This window comes from Ahaetulla prasina, chromosome 8 (genome assembly GCF_028640845.1).
Source record: "Ahaetulla prasina isolate Xishuangbanna chromosome 8, ASM2864084v1, whole genome shotgun sequence".
Taxonomy (NCBI): Eukaryota; Metazoa; Chordata; class Lepidosauria; order Squamata; family Colubridae; genus Ahaetulla; species Ahaetulla prasina.
Genome location: NC_080546.1, coordinates 14,440,607 through 14,462,350, shown reverse-complemented (window position 1 = coordinate 14,462,350; position 21,744 = coordinate 14,440,607). Strand labels below are relative to the sequence as shown.

The 21,744-nt window shown below is 44.1% G+C and overlaps 1 protein-coding gene across 1 annotated transcript; it reads left to right on the top strand.

Annotated features, from left to right (window-relative positions):
• The first annotated feature begins 1,075 nt into the window (after positions 1 to 1,075).
• On the top strand, positions 1,076 to 21,674 carry ABRAXAS1 (abraxas 1, BRCA1 A complex subunit). The gene is made up of 9 exons (XM_058192966.1): positions 1,076 to 1,227; positions 4,861 to 4,951; positions 6,786 to 6,822; positions 8,173 to 8,239; positions 11,062 to 11,255; positions 13,793 to 13,912; positions 15,400 to 15,484; positions 16,907 to 17,018; positions 20,174 to 21,674. Exons 1-9 carry the CDS (start codon positions 1,141 to 1,143, stop codon positions 20,563 to 20,565), a joined length of 1,185 nt encoding a protein of 394 aa, XP_058048949.1. The 5' UTR covers positions 1,076 to 1,140; the 3' UTR covers positions 20,566 to 21,674.
• Positions 21,675 to 21,744: the final 70 nt, after the last annotated feature.

The following is a 21,744-nucleotide window of genomic DNA, read 5'->3' as shown; positions in this document are numbered from 1 at the left end:
CCTCGTTACCTTAAAAGTCATTCTTGCTCGCGCTGCCTCGTGCTCACGCGCTCACATCCTTGCCTCCTTTACAGCTTACGCACACCAAACCCCTGTGGTCCTTTTCCCATCAAGGTTTACCATCCGGTTAGCTGTGATAAACCTAGAGAATAGAATAGAATAGAATAGAATAGAATAGAATAGAATAGAATAGAATAGAATTTTTTATTGGCCAAGTGTGATTGGACACACAAGGAATTTGTCTTGGTGCATGTGCTCTCAGTGTACATAAAATATACCTTCTTCAAAGTAAAACACTTACAACACTTAATGATAGTCATAGGGCACAAATTTAACACTTAATGATGCAACACTTAATGATAGTCATAGGCTACAATTAAGCAATCAGGAACTAATCAATATCAATATAAATCATAAAGATACAAGCAACAAAGTTACAGTCATATAGCCATAAGTGGAAAGAGATTGGTGATGGGAACGATGAGATTAACAGTAGTGCAGATTTAGTAAATAGTTTGACAGTGTTGAGGGAATTATTTGTTTAGCAGAGTTAAACGTTCAGAAAAAAACTGTCCTTGTGTCTGGTTGTTCTGGTGTGCAGTGCTCTATAGCGTCATTTTGAGGGTAGGAGTTGAAACAGTTTATGTCCAGGATGCGAGGGGTCTGCCAATATTTTCCCAGCCCTCTTTTTGACTCGTGCAGTACACAGGTCCTCAATGGAAGGCAGATTGGTAGTAATTAGTACTTTGGGTAATAGTATAGTAATAGAATAGTAAGTTTACCCTGTGAACCGTGGGGCTGCCTCAACCGAAGCGAGGACGGTCACCCGCGGGTGGGCGCATTTGGGGTTGGCCGCGCACCACAAGCGGGACGCGGGAGGGAGGGCCAGCGGCGCCTTCCCCCTACCCACCGGCGCGCAAAGGCGGCGGCGGTGGCGGGGCGGAGTGCCGCGCTCCCTTTGGGCGCTAGAGGTCTCTGCGCGCTCGCCTCCTCGCTGGCGGGCCGGGCGCGGCCATTGTTGCTCCGTCCTTCCTCCCTCCCAGCGAAGCCGTTCTCCTCCTCCTCCTCCTCCGCCCAGAGACCCGAGAGTGGCGGCGGGGGGGAGGGTGGGGGGAAGGAAAGAAAGGCGGCCCGCTGGGGATGGAGGGGGAGAGCACGACGGCGTTGCTGCCGGGCTTCCTCTTCGGCGCCCTCGCTTTCCACCACCTCAGCACCGACTCGGATTCGGTAGGTAAAAGCGGCCCCCGCGCCGCGCTTTGGAGAGGTCTCCTTGAGGGGGGGGCGCGCGCGCGCCCACGCCTCAAATCGGGGGTCCCTCTGTCTGCGCCCCCGGATTGATTGAACCCGCCTCGCCCCGCGGCTGGAGAGACGCTTCCAAAGAAGCCTTTCCAACGGGGCAGCGCGCCTTGCCTTCTTTCCTCCGGGAAGGCTTAGTTTCAGTTTCATTTCGCCTGGAGCCGGATACCATCCCGCCGGCATTTCTCCCCAAAGCGTTGTTGTCCCAAACCAACCCCCCCCCCGACTATTTTGGACTGGAGCGAGTGGGGCAAATGGTGGGCTTCAGCCGCCTCTCTTTCCTCCTCCAGGAAGCGCCAAACGGGGCTAATTCTAATTCTTACTAATGGCTTTTCCCACAACAACCCCGCGCGGTAGGTGGGGAGGAGCGCGCGCGCGCTTGGCGCAATCCTTCCCCAACCACCAATGCATTCCTGTGGATTTGAACTGGGGCGGGGGGGGGGGATCCGCCTGGTGGTTTTTTTTTCCCCCTAATCCAAGAAGATCCTCTCGATGTTCCCACACTCTAAATAACAGCGCTTGTTTTAAAGGCTTGGCCGCCCTGGCTGGGGGAACCCTGGAAGAGTTTTCTCAAAAGGTGCTTTTTTTTTGCAAACGCCGAACTCTCCAACCGAGAGTTGCTGCAAAACAGACAAACGGAGGGTTTATTTTGTTTGCAAAAGTTGAAGGCGTGCGCCCCGCCTTAAAAAAAAGGGGGGGAGGGTGGAAATCTTGCGCGGGTTTTTTTTTCCGACCCCGTGGAGGATTGATTCGTGGCCGCACGGGGCATCCCTGTCAATATTAAGATCTCCCGTTTGTGAGCAAACTGTTAAGTTTTGCTGCTTGTTCCCGGTGGCTGCTGCGTGCGTTGTTACTTTGAATTTCCCTCTCTTTCAAACGCTGCTGATGGACAGCCTCCGCCGGCACAAACGCTTCCCGCTTCCCGCTGAAGAGACTGGGAGGTGTTTCGTGCACTTTTTCAATAAATTGTATTAATTTTCCATTTATTGCATGTCTCGGTGCTGAACAAACACCGTGTTCTCTGGGTGTTTTAAGTTGCTGAACAATACAGATTCCCTTCTTACTCTCCACACCCTTTTTTCCCCATCCGGTGGTAAAATTAAGTTCCATGTTTGATAATATTCTGTGGCTTCTTTCTGTTTGATTTTCAATGCGAGTCTATCCATTTCTGCACAATCTCCTCAAATGCAGCCTCCGCCAGCGCAAAGTCTTCCCACTGAAGAAACAGTTTGTTTCATTGGGTTTTTGACTGCTTCGTTTGCAGTTTACGTCTCCTGTGTGAGCAGGGGTTTGGACTAGATGACCTCCAAGGTCCCTTCCAACTCTGTTACTTCCGAGAGGAAGTAATGCAATGCCATACCAAGGCTTCTGTGAATCCTCCAGCTTTCCTAGCTGGGGCCCTGTACATGTCACTCATCCCCCACCTCACAAAAGCTTGATCTTTCCAGAAACCCCCCTCCTGCAGAAAAGACTCAGAGGCAAACATCTTTCAAAGTTCTTTTACTAGCATAGGTAAGCTGTCACAGCTGGATAAAGTCCGAATCTGGAGATCCGGGTTTTCCCTCAGTAGTACAAAACCCCCAGACCATCCCCCCCTTGACTCCTCTGCCAATCACATGCTCCAACCCTCCCATCTCAAGGCATCACTCCAACCACTCCTCCTCCAGATGCAGTCTTGGCCTAACCTTGACCGGCAGGAAGAATGTTATTATATCTTATTATGTTATTAAGCAATGGGTGGAAACTGATCAAGGAAAGAAGCAACTTAGAACTAAGGAGAAATTTCCTGACAGTTAGAACAATAAATAAGTGGAACGACTTGCCTGCAGAAGTTGTGAATGCTCCAACACTGGAAATTTTTAAGAAAATGTTGGATAACCATCTGTCTGAGATGATGTAGGGTTTCCTGCCTGGGAAGGGGGTTGGACTAGAAGGCCTTCAAGGTCCCTTCCAACTCTGTTGTTATTATCTAATGGTCCCTTGTAGCAACCCCGCCCCCCTTACTTTCCCACATAGGAGAAAGTAGCAGCATGGAAGCCTTCGGCCTAGTATGGCTTCCAAAGCTGACACTTGATTTGCACAGAGCTGAAGAATAAATCTGGATGCTCCTGTCCTGCAAGTTTGGGGAATGTAAAACAAAATGTAAAGCAAGGGGACGCAGTGGCTAAGACGCCCTAGTGCCGCATAACGGGGTGAGCTCCCGTTACTTCTGCCAACCTAGCAGTTTGAAAGCATGTCAAAAATGCAAGTAGAAAAATAGGAACCAGCTTTGGTGGGAAGGGAACAGCGTCCTGTGCGCCTTTGGCGTTGAGTCATGCCGGCCACATGACCACGGAGATGTCTTCGGACAGTGCTGGCTCTTCGGCTTTGAAACGGAGATGAGTACCGCCCCCTAGAGTCAAGAACGACTAGCACATATGTGCGAGGGGAACCTTTACCTTTAAAACAAAATAAAATGAATTAAAGTGTTGGGCATTTATAGTTGATCCATCCGGCAAGGCTGGCAGGGAAGATCGTAGAAAAAGGATGCTTTGACCAAGTGAGGCTACAGGTAGTCCTCAACTCACGTCCTCAGTTGAGCCCCAAAATTTCTGTTGTTCAGTGAGAAATTCATTAAGTGAGTTTTTGCACCATTTTACGACTTTTCTTGCCACATTTGTTAAGTGAATGACTGTAGCTGTTAAATTAGTAACATGGTTGTTAAGTGAATCTGGTTTCCTCGTTGACTTGGATTGCCAGAAAGTCACAAAAGGGGACCACATGACCCTGGGACATTGCAACTGTCATAAATGTGAGTCAGTTGTCAAGCATCCGAATGATCACTTGATTTTAGCATGATCACGTGATCATGCTAAAACGGTCCTAAGTGTGAAAAACGGTGGTGTCACTTTTTTTCAATGATGTAACTGTGAACAGACACTAAATGAACTGCTGTAAAATGGGGACTACCTGCATAAGGAACACACTGTCAGATATCACCCACTGGTTAGTTTGCAAAAGTTAAGATTTTTTTTTTTGTTTCTCAACTTGTATTAACTACAACCCGTTGTAGACTACCTCATGAAAACAATATAAGTTGGTTGACTGATTATTAATACAAATAGTCCTTGACTTATAACTGAATGGAACCCAGAATTTCCATCCTAAATTATGACAGTCATAAGTTGAAGCACTTACATGACTGGACCTGATTTTACAACTTTTTTTGCAGCGGATGTTCAGCAAATGTTTCCTTTCTAAAAAAAATATAATTATTAACCAAAATCTGTTAATAAATCCTCATTTTAATTGCTTGGCTCTCAAGCCTACACATGGATAAAATAGTTTAATCCTTGCTTCCAATTTCATATCAAGAGGAATAAAAATGAAGTAATAGAGACACTTAAAAAAACGTGCCATCTTTTTGAAAGTTAGCAACTTGCATTCTACCACAGAGCAGTCTTTTAAGTCGTCTTTTCAGCATTCCCCCCCCCCCCAAAAAATATCTAGACTTACATTTGAATTTGAATCTTGGGATTTTCTAATACGGTCTTGGTTTAACACGTGTTTTTATTTTGGTCACAGGAAGGTTTTCTTCTTGGAGATGTGAAAGGTGAAGCCAAAAACAGCATTACTGACTCTCAGATGGATGATGTTGAAGTTGTGTATACAATTGGTAAGTTCACCGATTTAAAAAAAAAATGAGGTACAAAATACAGTAATTCCCTTTTGAATAATTTCAGGCATAAAACTTTGGGGAACACCTGGTTTCAAAGTGCAAAAACTTGTTTCCAGCATTTTAATGTAGTCTTTAGTTTGAAACATCACTGTTGCAAGCTTGGAACAGTCCGTTTTACTTAGAGCAGAAGCAGGGGTGAAATACAGCAGATTCTGGAGAAGCGGTAGAGGAAATTTTGAGCAGTTCAGAGAACCAGCAAATACCACCTCTGGCTGGCCCCAGAGTGGGGTAGGAATGGAGCTTTTGCAATATCCTTCCCCCAGGAGTGAGGAGGGAATGGGGATTTTGCAATATCCTTCTCCCAGGAGTGAGGAGGGAATGGGGATTTTGCAATATCCTTCCCCTAGGAGTGAGGATGGAATGGGGATTTTGCAATATCCTTCCCCCAGGAGTGAGGAGGGAATGGGGATTTTGCAGTATCCTTCCCCCAGGTGTGAGGAGGGAATGGGGATTTTTGCTGCTACACCCACCAAGCCACACCATAACCACCAAGCAACACCCACAGAACCAGTAGTAAAAAAAATTGAATTTCACCACTAGGCAGAAGGTGGCTCAGATGGATAAGTTTTGTCACATGCGAATGAAAGATTTTGCACACCTGAATAGGTATTTGCAAGGTATCACCACTATCACCACCACTATCTGCCTTCTGAGATTTCTAAGACCATACAATCAGTACGTAGTACCGTAGTACAGTAAAATGGGAATATGTGATATTTTAATGTAGTTTTCAGAAGGAACAAAATGGAGCACAATAATATTTTTCATCACATATAATTTCCTACATCTTCTTCCCATTTCTGAAATTATTCCAAAAGATCTTTAATTTCCCTGCTTCGTAAAAACTACAAAAGCAAGGTTACAAATGGGTTTGTTCTACACCAGCGGTAGTCAGCCTATTTATACCTACCACCCACTTTTGTATCTCTGTTAGTAGTAAAATTTTCTAACCGCCCACCGGCTCCACAGTAATGTGCCATGTATCCTCGTCTGCACCAGCCTCTCGCGCATTGTGGATTGGGTTTGGGGGGGGGGGTCGCCGGCTACCAGCTCTGCTTGTCTGTTACAGCTGGGTGGTGTGGGGGGAGATGCACGAGCTATTCTGGGATGAGGCTCTTTTGTTTACGGTCGCACTATAGCGCCATTTAGTTTCATTTACGTAACGTGAACTAAACCTATGCGCGGGCAATACAAATAGTATATTTTCAAAAATTTAAATTGTCACGGGGAATTTTATGAAAACTTAATGAAAATGTTTTTAAATAATGCTATGAATTTTTTTTTAAAGTCAATTAAATTAAAAAAAAGGAAGGTGCTTCAGTATCAGACAAAACCCCTATTGCCCACCATGAAAGCTGGAACGCCCACTAGTGGGCGGTAGGGACCAGGTTGACTACCACTGTTCTACACTATGAAAAGCTGCCCAAGTCTTTAAATTTGCCACCAATCCCATAAACGTTGATTATTGTTAATTTTTAAAATTAATTTTAATGTTTCAAAAGCTTCATGCTGTTCTTCTAAAGCTTCTTGACAATATGACTTTTAGCTCATCTGCACTTTTAGTAGAAAAACTGAATGGTGTTGCATGAAATAGTAAATTAAGTGATTTTTCCAGGATTTACAAATCTCACATGATTATAATACAAAGCCATGTGAAGAATAAGGTATGAATCATACATAAGTTTTATTTTAAATAACTTAAGAACGTATTAACTTAAGATGCATGTCTACATTACACTTTTGGAAGAAAATATATCTTACTTTATTTCAGATATACAAAAGCACATTCCATGTTATCAACTGTTCAGGTAGGTAAAAAAAATGTGTATCTTTTTATAAAACATAAGGTGGTACGTTTTAGAAGTGCAGGAGGGTGGAATTAGCTGTGATTGTGAATTAAAATCGTATCTGCAGGATAGTCTCAAGAAGTTAACGGAAGAAGTAAATTACAGCATTTGTTTGCACTGAGAGCTTCATAGCCATTTAATGGGATCCTAAGACAGAAATATCAAGAAAGAAAACTGCAGTCCTGTAGATTATTCCAATATAAACTTGATTGAGAGTAATGTTAGTTTTATATGGTTGTGAATTCCACTTAAATTTTTAAAATCATCTTAATGTTACATTTTAAATGAACTTTCCCCGTGCTGTGATTAATACACTATTCCAAGAATATATACCCATATAAAACTCTTTACAATGCAGCCAATAGTCAATTTATTATTTTTCAATGATGTTAAACACATCAACTGGTTATTTTATGATATTGGCCCTTATCTCTTTGCAAATCAACCATAGAAAAACATACATACAGCTCAGATTTTACTGTTGCCAAACCAAATTGTAATTCAATAATTTTGTTGGGAATGTTGTGACCTAGGCCCAAGTAGTTATTACCAGACACAATCAGTTCTAAACAAACGTATTTTATTAGAACAGCTGAGAATTAGTTCATTCTCAGCTTAGTCCAAATTAATTCCAAAACAAATCCTTCAGAAAAAGTCCTTCGGCCTTATCACAAACCTTTGTCCTCCTTGGCACCCTGCCAAAGGCTTTTCTTGGCAAGAACCCCATGAAGTTCAGAAACAAGAGACCACGGCTAGCAACGTTGCTTTCCTACAAAGAGCCCAAGAGCTGTTGCTGCACTTTTAAGCCTTATGGGAGGGGTCAATCATCTCCTGGCCTTACTCCCGCGTCGTCCTTTTTGCTTTAGCTGCTCTTGCCTTCTGGCAGCTCTTCGCATGGGCGCACTAGGAACAGGCTCCTCCTGTTCCTCTGCCTCTCTGCTGTCTGCCTCTGGAGGCTCCGGAGTCCGCGCATCGCTCCTAGATGGCTCTGGCCCCAGAGTCCTCGTCCGGGACTTCCCTCACTCCAGGACTGACCCATTGTCCTTCCCATCCTCCTCACTGTCCAACTCTGCTGCCAGCTCTGCAGGCTGCTGGCGGACCACAACAGGGAAAAGGATCGTTTATGATTCTTCTTGTCTACTTCCCAAGGCCAGAACGTTTGATTTCTGTATTATTTTTTCATTTCCTATGAAATCCTCAGGAAACAAAATTAAAAATGACTAGAAACAAACGTTTGTTTAGAAAAAAAAAATACTAACTGCAGATATATTTAACTCAGTATTTCTATTCCTTCCCATTTATCATTTTTAGCTTTTACAATGCCGCTGGAGAACTGAATAAACCAAGGTTGAAGAAAATATTGTCAGGGTGCAAAAAGGTATTTTGTATTTAAATTTAATAGTATTGCATGAGCATATTCAGAAACAATTTTATTTAAACGCATCCCCAGTTCTCCGTAGTTTGATCAATAGATGTTATTTGATGATGAGTTTACAAGTAATGTCTCAGCAAGGTCGGTGGGACTTGTTCCCAGATATATATGTCTAAATTTGCAGATAATGGGTCTATTTGTACAAATTTCTTCAAAAGGAATTATATTTGACAGCACTGCCAGAATTTTTGTACTTTGATTATGGATCATACTTAGAACCACAAGTCGATTATGGATCGACTTGCAACCACAATCGAGCCTAAAATTTGTTGCTACTTAACAGAGTTGTTAAGTGAGTTTTGCTCGATTTGATGACCTTTCTTGCCACATGATAAGCGAACCATTGCAGTTGTTAAGTTAGTAACATGGTTGTTAAATAAGTCTGGCTTCCCCATTGACTTTGCTTGTCAGAAGGTCGCAAAAGGGGATCATATGAGCCTAGGCCAGGGGTCTGCAAACTTGGATCTTTTAAGACTTATTTATTTATTATTTATTTTATTTATTTGATCATATTTATATACCGCCCTATCTCCCGAAGGACTCAGGGCGGTTTACAGGCACTTAAAAACACATAAATACAATATAAAAGCAATTAAAAAACTTATTCTAAAAGCCCGATAATTAAAAAATATAGACATAAAACCCAATTTAAAACCCATAAATTTAAAATCTAACTCAGTCCTGCGCAATTAAATAAGTATGTTTTAAGCCCGCGGCGGAAGGTCCGAAGGTCGGAAAGCTGACGAAGTCCGGGGGGTAGTTCGTTCCAGAGGGTGGGAGCCCCCACAGAGAAGGCCCTTCCCCTGGGCGTTGCCAGACGACATTGCCTCGCTGACGGCACCCTGAGGAGTCCCTCTCTATGAGAGTGCACGGGTCGGAGAGAGGTATTCGGTAGCAGTAGGCGGTCCCGTAAATAACCCGGCCCTATGCCATGGAGCGATTTAAAGGTGGTCACCAAAACCTTGAAGCGCACCCGGAAGGCCACAGGTAGCCAGTGCAGTCTGCGCAGGATAGGTGTTATGCGGGAGCCACGGGGGGCTCCATCTATCACCCGCGCAGCCGCATTCTGGACTAACTGTAGCCTCCGGATGCCCTTCAAGGGGAGCCCCATGTAGAGAGCATTGCAGTAATCCAGGCGAGACGTCACGAGTGCGTGAGTGACCATGCATAGGGCATCCCGGTCCAGAAAGGGGCGCAACTGGCGTACCAGGCGAACCTGGTAGAACGCTCTCCTGGAGACGGCCGTCAAATGATCTTCTAGAGACAGCCGTTCATCCAGGAGGACGCCTAAGTTGCGGACCCTCTCCATCGGGGCCAATGACTCGCCACCGATGGTCAGCCGCGGATTTGTGGACTTGTGGACTTTAACTCCCAGAGTTAACTCCCAGACTTTAACTCCCAGAGTTCCTCAGCCAGCTCTGGGAGTTGAAGTCCACAAGTCTTAAAAGAGCCAAGTTTGCAGACCCCTGGCCTAGGATACTGTAACCATCATAAATATAAACCAGTTGCCAAATGTCCAAATTTTAATCACATGACCATAGGGGTGCTGCAATGGTCATAACAAACATTCACTTTTTCCAGTGGCCATTGTAACTTCAAATGGTCACTAAACAAATAGTTGTAAGTCGAGAACTACCTGTATTTAACTGCTTCTGAATTAATCGATGTACTCCCTAAATTGTATACTTCTCTACAAGCTGTCATGGGTCCGAGTAATGCTCCCAGTCTCAAGACTCAGAGGCTGTGGCTTTTCTCAAAGATCCTGTTTATTGGATACCTCATATCAGCACATTCAAATGTGAAGCCAACTCTGAATAATTCCCACACTTTGGTATAATTGAGGATTAGATATTGTACACCTGCCTGGTGTCACAAGTCACATTAACCAACCAAGCAGGCGGATGAACTTCTCATCACTCCTCCTGCCGTTGCTAGGGCAGGTTCAGCTGACCTTAGTTCTCATGAGCCTTAGCGCTGTTATGTCTGGCATTGTAGAGGAAAATATTCTACATTCTTCACATCCTTCCCGCCCCCTTTCCTCCCCATACATGGCAACTTAGAAACGAAGCCAAGTAAAATACGGCTTCAGCTAGAGTTGTTTCGAGAGTTGACACAAGCTTGTTATCCATTATAATCATTATATTCCTTTGGCTGAATTTTTGTCCTCTCTCTATATATATAATTTTTCTTTTTTAGCATTCTTAAGTTAGAAGTTAAGTTAAAATGTATATGCATAAAAGCAAAACAGTGTCCTTGAAATAAGTCTTGTTAAACATAATTAGAAATTATAACCAGGCTTAAAATAAAGGCAGCATAAAAGCTGGAGCTAAATGTGAGTCAGTTCCTTATAGGATGCAACAAATTGTTTTGAAACTTATTAGCCATTAGGGGTCTTTTACTCTCTTGTTTATTTCTGTTTTTTAGTTGTTTAGATTTTATGTTAGATGCAGAATCCCTGTTGAAAGATGAGTAGCTATATAAATAGATTGAAATAAAATATAGATATATTAATACATACTCAATTGCAAAATTATAAATAGGAAACTAGATAAAGTAATACATTTTTAAAGCCAGTAATGTTTGTGAATTTCTTTGAAAGATTGGGTTAGATATAATTACTGGTACTCATTTATCCCAGCTGTATTATTTATTGTAGTGACTCATGGATTAAAATGTTAATAGTTCTTTTTCGTCATGTTCTCTTTCAAAATAATAACACATTTCTACCTAGCCCTTTTTTTTTTTAAAGAATGCCCTTTCTTTTCCAGAATGTGATTGGTTGGTACAAGCTCAGGCGTAATACTGACCAGACAATGACGTTCAGAGAACAGCTTCTTCACCAGCACTTACAATCACACTTATCAAATCAGGATCTTGTGTTTCTGTTACTCACTTCCAACGTAACCTCTTCAAGCTTATCCACTTACAAACTTGAATATGCCTTGCATAAGCCACAAGAGGGGTAAGTAACAAATCTTGCATGATTTCTTCTCATTCAGTTCCATATTCATTCCGGTCAGAAAGAGCATATTCCAATACAATAGCATGATCTGGGATTAATACCGAGTAACTCAAGATAAGAGGACTAGATCAGTGCTGATGTGGTCCCCAACTGCCTGCGGAGCTGGTAACAGAGTCAGACAGCGATGAGGCTGAGGAAGAGCGTGGGCCAGTCCTGGAGGCTGGGGAAGGCCCGGATGAGGGCTCTGCGTCGGAGGCAGAGGTGAGGCCAGGGGCATCGGGGAGTGAGGTGCGGACTCCAGAACCTCCAGAGCCTGACACTAGTGAGGCAGAGGAACAGGAGGAGCCTGTTCCTAATGCACACATGAGAAGAGCTGCCAGAAGGCAAGAGCAGCTAAAGCAAAGAGGACGACTCAGGAGTAGAGCCAAGAGATGATTGGCCCCTCCCATAAGGCCTAAAAGACCAGCAACAGCATTTGGGCATTGCCAGAAAACAATGTTGATAGCTTCATCTTCTTGCATTTATTTTGTATCGGTGTCTTCTGAACTTTTGCCAAGTAAGGCCTTTGGCAGTTTGCCTAATTGGACCAAGGTTGGCGATAGGACTGAGGAATTTGTGTTGGGAGGAATTTGCTTTAATTTAGTTGAACTACACTGAGAACGAAGTAATTCTCAGCTGTTCGAATAAAGTTTGTTTGTTTTTACACTGACTGAGTTTCCTACTACCTACTGGGGCCTGGGTCACAACAAGTGCAATGGTTAGAGCACTAGGCTAGAAACTGTGACAGCGTGAGTTTTAGTCCTGCCTTAGGCACAAAGTCAGGTGGGTGACCTTGGTGCCAGTCACACTCCCTGAGCCCTAAGAAGGAGACAAGGCAGGACACTTCTGAAAAACTTGCCAAGAAAACTGCAGAGTTATCCAGACAATCACCAGATAACTTGACCGACTCCACCAGATAACTTGGATTCTATGCCGGGGTTTCAAACTTGTTGTGCCTCATCCTCCCTCCTCTCCTCAGCCGGGCCCCTCCCGTCTCCACCCGGGCCTGTTATCAGACTCCGAGTCTGATAATGAAGATGAATGGCCTGTCATGTCTCCAGCCCCCAGCCCTGGCCACATGTCTGGAGAGGATGTCAGGAGTGAACAGACAAGCCCAAGAAACGTCACTCCTACAGCATGTGAGCAGGAAGCCAGCCACATGCTGGAATTACTGACAGCAGATCCAGCTGAAGAGAATTCAAAGTGGGAGGATCCTTGCTTCCGGAGATCCGAGAGGCGACGCCAGCAGAAGGGAGGGAGGGGCAGGCCTGGATAAATGTTGAGTCATGGAGCCACACCCCACAGCCTATAAAAAGGACCTGCTTTTGGCATTCCAACCTTGAGTCAAACAAAGTCTCATCTAGTTTGCTGCTATCGGACTCTATCGCTGAAGTCGCAACTTGGACTCCTGCCTGCCCTGATAAACCTTGGAGGAATTTGGCAAGCTGCAGAGGCTTTGTTGCCACGCTTGATACGGACTTCCTAGACTTGGGCGTCGGAGGGGGAGAGGGACACGACAAAACTCAAGGCCCGCAGGCCAGATCCAGACCGCGGGGCTTAAATCTGGCCCATGGGCCCGGCCTGGACATATCAAAAAAACCGGCTCACAGCGCCTCTGCCGGCCAAAACAAGCCACCTGTGGCCCCCTACAGCCCATTTTCAGCCTCCCTGGCCTCCTGCAGCATTCTGCCGGCCAATAACAGGCTGTGCAGGGGCCTCTATGCGGCCTGTTTTCAGCCGGCAGAGTGATGCAGGAGGCCATGGAGGGCGAAAACGAGGCACGGGGGGGCTGCATGCAGCTCCCCGCACCCTGTTTTGGCCGGTAAAATGCTGCAGGAGGCCATTCGGGCCAAAAACCGGGCAGAGGGAGCCACGTGCAGCAGCCTTACACCCTGTTTTGAGCGGCAGGGTGATACAGGAGACCTCCATCCCGTGTCCCTCCCGCTCCCTCCCCCTGCTGGCCCACAGGGAAGAACTACAATGCTGATCCAGCCCTCAAAAAAAATCCAGTTTGACACCCCTGTTTTGTGCCTTCCGCTTGAAATTTGAAACAGTTTATTATAGCAAAAATTATTCATTTCAGTTAAACTTTCATCTTTTACTTTTATCATCTCTGGCAACATTAATCAACAGATTCTTACAAAATTTAAAATTGTAAATAAAGCCTGTAAGTTATTTTATCCGTCTATAACAGGGGTTTCCAAACTTGGCAACGTTTTAAGACTTGTGGACTTCAACTCCCAGAATTTCCCAGCCTTCTCAATATCAAAAGTTTCCCAGAGGCCTCCTAGGCCCTCTTGCCATCATCATAAGAGCAGCCAGTACTTCTGTTGCAATGCAAAAAAAAAAAAGTTTTGTTCTCCAAAGGTGAAAAAGAGTCCACAAAACTCCCATGGTTCTTGGAGATAATTAACAAATTGCACATTTTGTCCTATGCAGCAGAAAATACTGAATGAAATCTCCAGTATCTCTTAATTATGTACTTGGGTTTTCTGTAGGCTTTTTCAGAAAGTGCCACTAGTTGTAGCCAATCTAGGAATGGCAGAACAACAAGGTTATCGAACTGTATGTGGTTCCTGTATCTCTTCGGGCCTTGATAAAGTGATGGCAGAACACAGGTAAGAAAACAGCCTTCTCCTATTTTGCATGGTATTCTCAGTTATACTTCAGATCAGGGGTCTCCATCCAAGACAACTTTTAGGACTTCAACTCCCAGAGTTCCTCAGCCAGACAACTCTGAGAACTCCCAGATTCTTCAGCCATCTATCCTTTAGATAGATTTTCAGACTTGGGTAGTTTGAAGAAAATGTATATCCCATGGTGCCATTCCATATCATCAATAGGATTTGGTCACAATATTTTAGAAGATCCATACTATGTAACAAGAAGTATGGATCTGTCAGACTTTTAGCTATGCTTTCCTTCAGAATACTCTAAAGCAGTGATGGCTAACCTTTTTGCCATCGCGTGCCAGGATGGGGGGAGTGGAAGGTTCGCACACACGCATGCCCATAATTCTGTGTGCCCCACACATGCGTGCGCAACCCCCCCTCCCCACTTTTGCCACGCGATTGCTCAGTAGGCTCGTTTTTCTTTCTCACCTGGCTCCAGATCCTCTCTGTGCATCTGGGGAAGGCGAAAACAGCCTTCCCCACCCCCTCGGAGGCCTTCCGGAGGCCCGAAATGGCCCATTTAACAACTTCCGTTAGCGACAGGAAGCAGTGTTTTTTGCTGTCCCCAGCCTCCAGAGTCTCTCTAGGGTACAGCAAAAAAGTCACTTCCTGTCCAACCGGAAGTTGGGAAATGGGCAATTTTGGGCCTCCAGAGGGCCTGGGAAAGGCTGTTTTCACCCTCCCTAGATGCATAGAGAGGATCTGGAGCCAGGTGAGAAAGAAAAATGGGCCTTCCCCACCTCCCCACCCCCGGCCCTCCAGAGGCAGGAAACAGCCTGTTTCCCTACTTCCGGTGGGCCCAGAAGGCCCTAAAATCAGCTGGCTGGCGTGCGTGTGCGTGCCAGAGCTGAGCTGGCGTGCCTACTGATATGGCTATGTGTGCCACAGGTTCGCCATCATGGCTCTAAACTGTAACAAAGCCTATTCACAATCCTACCTTGATTTTCTTGTTTTCTTTCTCAATTCAGTGGCTTTTGGTGCTAGAGCGTGAAAGCATCCCAATTGTTCTTATATTCTATTTCAGCGTCCAACTTCTTGTCTTTTTCTCAGCAGTTTTGTTGTAAAGTCATTTCTATTATATTGAATGCATGATTTTAAAACACTGATAAAAGTTATTTAAAGACTGCTGGAATTTTGCCTATATGGCTGATACTGTTGGATGTTTGAAATGATTACTATTTGTCTTAACTTTTGTTATGTTGATGTGATAGCCTTTAACTGTTTTTGTTTTTAACCTGAATGTCAATTAGCAATATCTTTACAAAATAAACTTGTCTATTTCGAAAGCACCTGATGACATTTTCTTGTTTCAAATAAAGGTTTGTTCATCTGTAGGATTAGATTTTGAAATATCTACATTTCAGTACTATATTTTCTGAAAATAAGATAAAAATAGTACATGCTAGGGTTTTGTTTTGTTTTTTGTATCAAAGGTCAGAATTCTTTAATGAAGATGGATCTCTAAAAGAGGTTCATAAGATTAATGAAATGTATTCTACTTTGCAGACAGAACTAAAGGTAAGTTATGAATACCTATTTTGTGACTTTTAAGTAGCTGTGGAAAATTTGAAACACAATTGTTAATGCATCTCAAATAAATATTCAGGAAAATGTTATTTATTAGGATATCGTAGTCTAGGAAAGATCCAAATACATCTATTAGAACTTTTGCCAAGTTCAGGTCATCCTCGACTTACAACCAGTTGCTTAGCAATCATTCAAGGTTACAAAGGATCCCCCTCAACACGTACTCATGACTCAGCTCGTGGCCACTCCCTCCCCACAGTCACCTGACTATAATTTGGGCACTTGGCAATCAGCCCACACTTACTTCCATTTGCAGGATCCTGTAGTCACATGACCTTAAATTATGATATATTTTTTTTGCTGAAAATCGATATTTATTTCTGGTCTCCAGCAAAACCACCCATAGCAAAACAATGGGCTTGCTTAATGACCACCACAAAAAAAAGATCATTAAAAACAAGCCGGTCATGTGATGACTGTTTTACAACCATCATGACTTAGGACCATAACTGGCAAGTTCCATTACAATTATAAGTCAAAAACTATCTGTATGACATTATTTTTGAAAATACAGTCATCGTGCAAAAACACCACCATAATTTACACAAATTGTGGTAGTTGGGCAGCCTCCGAGGCTAAAATGATTGCGCATTCCTATGAAGAATATAGGAATTAGGGCAGTAATGGCTAACCTTTTTGCCATCGCGTGCCAGGAGGCGGGGGTGTGGGGGGGTCGTGCGCGTGTGTGGCCACACCCATAATTCTATGCACCATGCACATGTGCCCCCTTCCCCGCCCCCCACACTCCTGGCGTGCAATGGCCCGGTAGGGGTTTTTCTCTCTCACCTGGCTCCAGAGTCTGTCTATGAGTCTGGAGAGGGCAAAAATGGCATTCCCCTCCCCACCACAGAAGCCCTCCGGAGGCCAGAAACTGCCCATTTGCCAACTTCTGGCTGGACAGGAAGTGACCTTTTTTGCTGTCCCCAGGCTCCAAAGACTCCTAGAGAGGCTTTGAAAGCTGGGGACAGCAAAAAACATCACTTCCTGTGCAACCAGAAGTTGGCAAATGAGCAGTTTCTGGCCTCCGGAGAGCTTCTGGGGGGGGGGGGAATGCGGGTTTTTGCCCTCCCAAACTCATAGAGAAGCTCTGGTGTGAGAGAAAAATGGGCCTTCCCCACCACCACCCCATGCCTTCCGGAGGCAGGAAACAGCCTGTTTCCATACTTCTAGTGGGCCCAGAATGCCCGAAAATGGAGCTGAGCTCGTGTGCCCACTGATACGGCTACGTGTGCCACAGGTTTTCCATCACGGAATTAGGGTAATGTAGAACTAGAAACCTCCCCTTAAACATGTTTTGATTGCTGATAAAAAAACCTTGCATTCCATAGAGGTGTTCTTTTTCTCTTGTTCTAGAATTTGTGCAGTAAAGTAGTGGATAGTGAAAAATCAGTAGAGAATCTATTATCACAAATAGATCAGCTGAGACAAGAAGTAAGAAGCAAAAAAGAACAAAAGAAAACTACAGGTAAGGTAGCTTGTTGTGCCTAAAAAAGCTAAAGTCCTTCAGGCCTTTAAAACATACTATAAGTTTACTGTATAGAGAATTTTCTTAATTCATCGTTATTACATTATCGGTTTTGCTATAAAAGACCTGCATAGTTATCTCCCTTATTTTTTTTTTCTCAACAAAACGTGGACAAGCTGTAATTTTAAAAATTGTTATTTGATATTAAATAAAGCACTTCCAAAGACTTTGTGAAAATAACCATTTTAGTAAGCTGGTTCATAAGTTGAGATCTCCAGTGGGTTTTGTTTTTATGCATATGCTACATATACCAATGTTTATAAAAATTCATTGCTGTAGGTTGTCTGACAAAATAACTTAAATACGTGAAAGTTCTATAGAGTTCTATAGAACATAGAGAATAAATGGCTAAGGCACAGATAAACCTTTAAAATAGTCAGCCACAAATGCTTCATGTTTCTGAACTTGCTTGGTGCAACGTTTTATTGTTGATTCCTTGCATAAGAATTGGGATCAGACAATAACCTACCCTTTCTCATATTCCTTTACCTGCTCTCTAATTATGCCCCAGCCATTTTGCCAAACACATCCAAGACAGTACAGGTAATCCTCAGCTAACAACTGTAATGAAGCCTGCTTGTTAACAGAAATAAGCCATGATAGTTATAAAACGAGTCATCACATGACCGTATCCTTTTTTGCAGTGCTTATTAAGCAAATGCCACATCGTGGTATTTAAGCAAACCTTTTGTTCACTATGGAGTATTTTTGCCAAAATTTGAAAGTAAAAGCTGGCTTTGAGCAAAAATGTCTTAAATCGTGGCCATGTAAATACGCTTCAAATGGCCATAAATTCAGGCTAGTTGCCAAGCAACAGAAATACAGTGATGTGACCACAGGAGGAGGAACTTGATAAGTTTGAACTGTCACTAAGTGATTGGTTATACGTTGAGGACTACCTATAACTAGCAAAAGGTGGCTTATAGAGAGGATCATGGTGCATGCAATAATTTCCATTTAATTTATACTTCTCCATCCATGGTTTAAACTTGGCATTTAATAGGTGTGTCAGGGGACTGTCACAAACATCCATTTAGGTTACAAGGGGTTTAACGGTTACAAAAAGCCGAAAACAATAATTTTCCCTTTTTGTCCAATAATAAAGGATTTTATCACGTCACCAAGACACTTCCAATTTTACGCGGGAGAAAACCCGAATAACCAAAGACCTACATATATATATTGACCAGGTATATTGTAGGTGCTGTAATGTATAGCTAGGCAGAAAAAGAAAGCAAGATTTCATTCTTTAGCTACTTAACTACATGTAATCAGAAAAAGTGATTTAAAATAAAACCTAGTTTGTTAAGGAAAGTAGAAAAACACTTTAAAATGTTGAAATCGGTTTGGCAATTTCTGCAGCATTTTAAAATTGTAGTCGGTTGTTGAAAAATTTAATCACAATTCCTGTCTTGCCAACTAAGGAGGAAACTACTATATTCAAAGTCAGTTGGAAAAAGTTTCAGGAGAGCTACATCCTCACTAAATAAAAATTAGCTTTATCTGCAATCCTATTCCTTGATACTACATACCAGTGTTGGCAATCCTTTTTGGCACTGAAAAAGGAGCACGCACAGAAGAGCCACTGGAAACTGGAAGAGCAGTTCCCCAGTGCGGGAGTGCCAGAAACTAGCAGCTCAGCTTCCCAGCACGTGCATGCACGCCAGGGAGCTGCTCTTCCGGTTTCCGGCACACCTAGGTGCAAAGACCAGCTGACTGGCATGCATGTACACACTGGAACCTGGAAAAGCAACGGGAGATGGCTGGTGTGCCCGGAGAGATGGCTCTGCGTGCCACTTCCTGCATGCGCGCCATAGGTTCGCCATCACTGCTCAACACCCTGTATCAGTGATGGCTAACCTTTTTGCCATTGCGTGCCAAAAGCAGGGGGAATGGTGTGGATTGCGCGCGCATGTGCCCACACCCATAATTCTATGGGCCCTGCCCCCCCCGGGAATGCCCGCATGACACACACACACCCACGCTCCCCCCACTTTTGGCACGCAATGGCATGGTGGGCCCAGTAGGCCCGTTTTTCACTCCCCAGGTGCCAGAGCCTTTCTAGGAACCTGAGGAGAGTGAAAACGGCCTTTCCTCCCCAGGCTGGAAACAGCCCATTTGCCAACTTCCAGTGGGACCGGAAGTCAGGAAATGGGCCATTTCTGGCCTCTGGAGAGGTAAGGAAGACCATTTTCGCCCTCCCCAGGCTCCTAGTAAGGCTCTGGAGCGTGGGGAAAGTGAAAATGGGCCTTTCCGCTTTCCGCACACCTAGGTGCAAAGACCAGCTGACTGGCATGCATGTACACACTGGAACCTGGAAAAGCAACGGGAGATGGCTGGTGTGCCCGGAGAGATGGCTCTGCGTGCCACTTCCTGCATGCGCGCCATAGGTTCGCCATCACTGCTCAACACCCTGTATCAGTGATGGCTAACCTTTTTGCCATCGCGTGCCAAAAGCAGGGGGAATGGTGTGGATTGCGCGCGCATGTGCCCACACCCATAATTCTATGGGCCCTGCCCCCCCCGGGAATGCCCGCATGACACACACACACCCACGCTCCCCCCACTTTTGGCACGCAATGGCATGGTGGGCCCAGTAGGCCCGTTTTTCACTCCCCAGGTGCCAGAGCCTTTCTAGGAACCTGAGGAGAGTGAAAACGGCCTTTCCTCCCCAGGCTGGAAACAGCCCATTTGCCAACTTCCAGTGGGACCGGAAGTCAGGAAATGGGCCATTTCTGGCCTCTGGAGAGGTAAGGAAGACCATTTTCGCCCTCCCCAGGCTCCTAGTAAGGCTCTGGAGCGTGGGGAAAGTGAAAATGGGCCTTTTCCCGTTTTCCGACTTCCAGTGTGCCCAGAAGGCCCGAAAATCAGCTGGCTGGATCTGAGCTCACGTGTCCCATCAATGGCACACGTGCCATAAGTTCGCCATCACGGCCCTATATTCTCAATTGGGCTTCTAATATAAATTGTTTCTCTATAAGGGGAAAAAAATTGTTGCTTTTCAAATGATATATTCAGCTTACTGCTGTGGTCTATCCATCTAATGAAAATATCTTCTAATCTGACTCCCCCCCCCCTTTCTCTTTTCCTCTTAGGAAAGGATAGAAATTACTCAGATGAGCCAAAAGAGAATATTTTTCTCTGTCAAGCTTTGCAGCACTTTTTCCCAAATTCTGGGCTGCAGACAAGCACGGTTACGTTAAAAGGAAGGCAGATTTCTAAGCAGGGTTGCACTGCTGATCACAACATCCAGATCATGGACCAATTAACTTTAATGATCAAAGAAAGTCATTTTTTCCCTGAAACTGAAACCAGGCAGGGATCAAAGCGAAAAGCCGTTATGAACGCAAGTGGCCCGAAGGCATGCAAAAGACTGCGCTCTTTCCACCTTAATCAAAAACTATTTCAAGAAGACCAGGAAAACAACGACCAAGAATTAAATGTTACAAGTAACACCAACGCAGCTGAAGATGTGACACCTTCATAGGCACACGCTGTCTTCAACTCTTTAATTCCTTCCAGTGGCAAAGGGTTTTAGTTGTTATTCTCACCTCACTGGTGCTGCTGGTGTTAGTAGCATACTTCATTAATACATGGAATATTTGAGCCAACGTTTTGGAAATAAAACCTCACCCTTTTAAATCGGCATCATTCTTACAACGTGGGCAAAGGTTCAGGTTGCTTTTCTTCACTAAATCTTAAAATTGCTTACAGGGTACAACAGAAAACAGCAAAGACCAAGAACCTACCTGTTTTTAATAAGAACTTTATTAAGAATACAATGGTACTTCCTTTAAATAGCAAAGCTGGTTTCGAAATGAAGTGTTGATCCCAGAATCAAACACTTTCGTGAAAAAGACCAGTCTATGAATTCCATTCACAGTTATGGCTTTACATTGTGTTTTAATACTTCAAATTTCTACAACCTTATTACGTATTTGAGCTAAAATGTGTAAGCAAAACTGAATTTTTTGGGGGGGGCGGGGAATGAGCCCAAGAGATGCTAATTTAAAGTAGGGGTACAGTATCAGTAGGTAAAAGGATTTATTTCAGGGGTGAAATGCTCCCAGTTTGGACCGGATTGCTCAATCCGGTAGCGATGGTGGCAGGTGGTTCGGAGAACCGGTAGGAAAAAATCCCTGCCGCGCCCCTCCCCCACATGCCCAGCTGAGCCGCGCAATCATCAGAGGGTTTTTTTTTTACTTTTAAAAACACTTTGTCTTCAGCCAAAAAAATGCTTTTAAAAGTTAAAAAAAAACCACCCCTGATGATCACGTGGCTCAGCTGGGATTGTCAGAGGCTTTTAAAAGCATTTTTTTACAACCTCATCGGCTGAAGAGGCTGTTCAAAAAATGCTTTTAAAAGGCTCCTCTGGCAATCCCAGCTGAGTTGCCTAATCATCAGAGGCTTTTAAAAGCATTTTTTTACAACTTCTTCAGCCAAAGAGGTTGTAGAAAAAATGCTTTTAAAAGTTAAAAAAAAAAGTTGGCCACGCCCACCCAGTACATTACCCCACCACCACCAAGCCATGCCCACAGAACTGGTAGTAACAAATTTTATATTTCACTCCTGATTGTTTTCTATGCTGTATCTTAAGCAACTGCATTCTGATAAGTTCAAAAGACCGCATACAGGTTGAAGCAATCAGATATTCACTACAGAGAGA

What these genes read in the sequence shown, in the direction of transcription:
- ABRAXAS1 (XM_058192966.1), top strand. Translation starts at nt 1,141, where the DNA reads ATGGAGGGGGAGAGCACGACGGCGTTGCTGCCGGGCTTCCTCTTCGGC. An exon ending in TCAGCACCGACTCGGATTCG is followed by an intron (nt 1,228 to 4,860) that starts GTAGGTAAAAGC and finishes TTTTGGTCACAG; the next exon opens with GAAGGTTTTCTTCTTGGAGA. An exon ending in TATTGTCAGGGTGCAAAAAG is followed by an intron (nt 8,240 to 11,061) that starts GTATTTTGTATT and finishes TTTCTTTTCCAG; the next exon opens with AATGTGATTGGTTGGTACAA.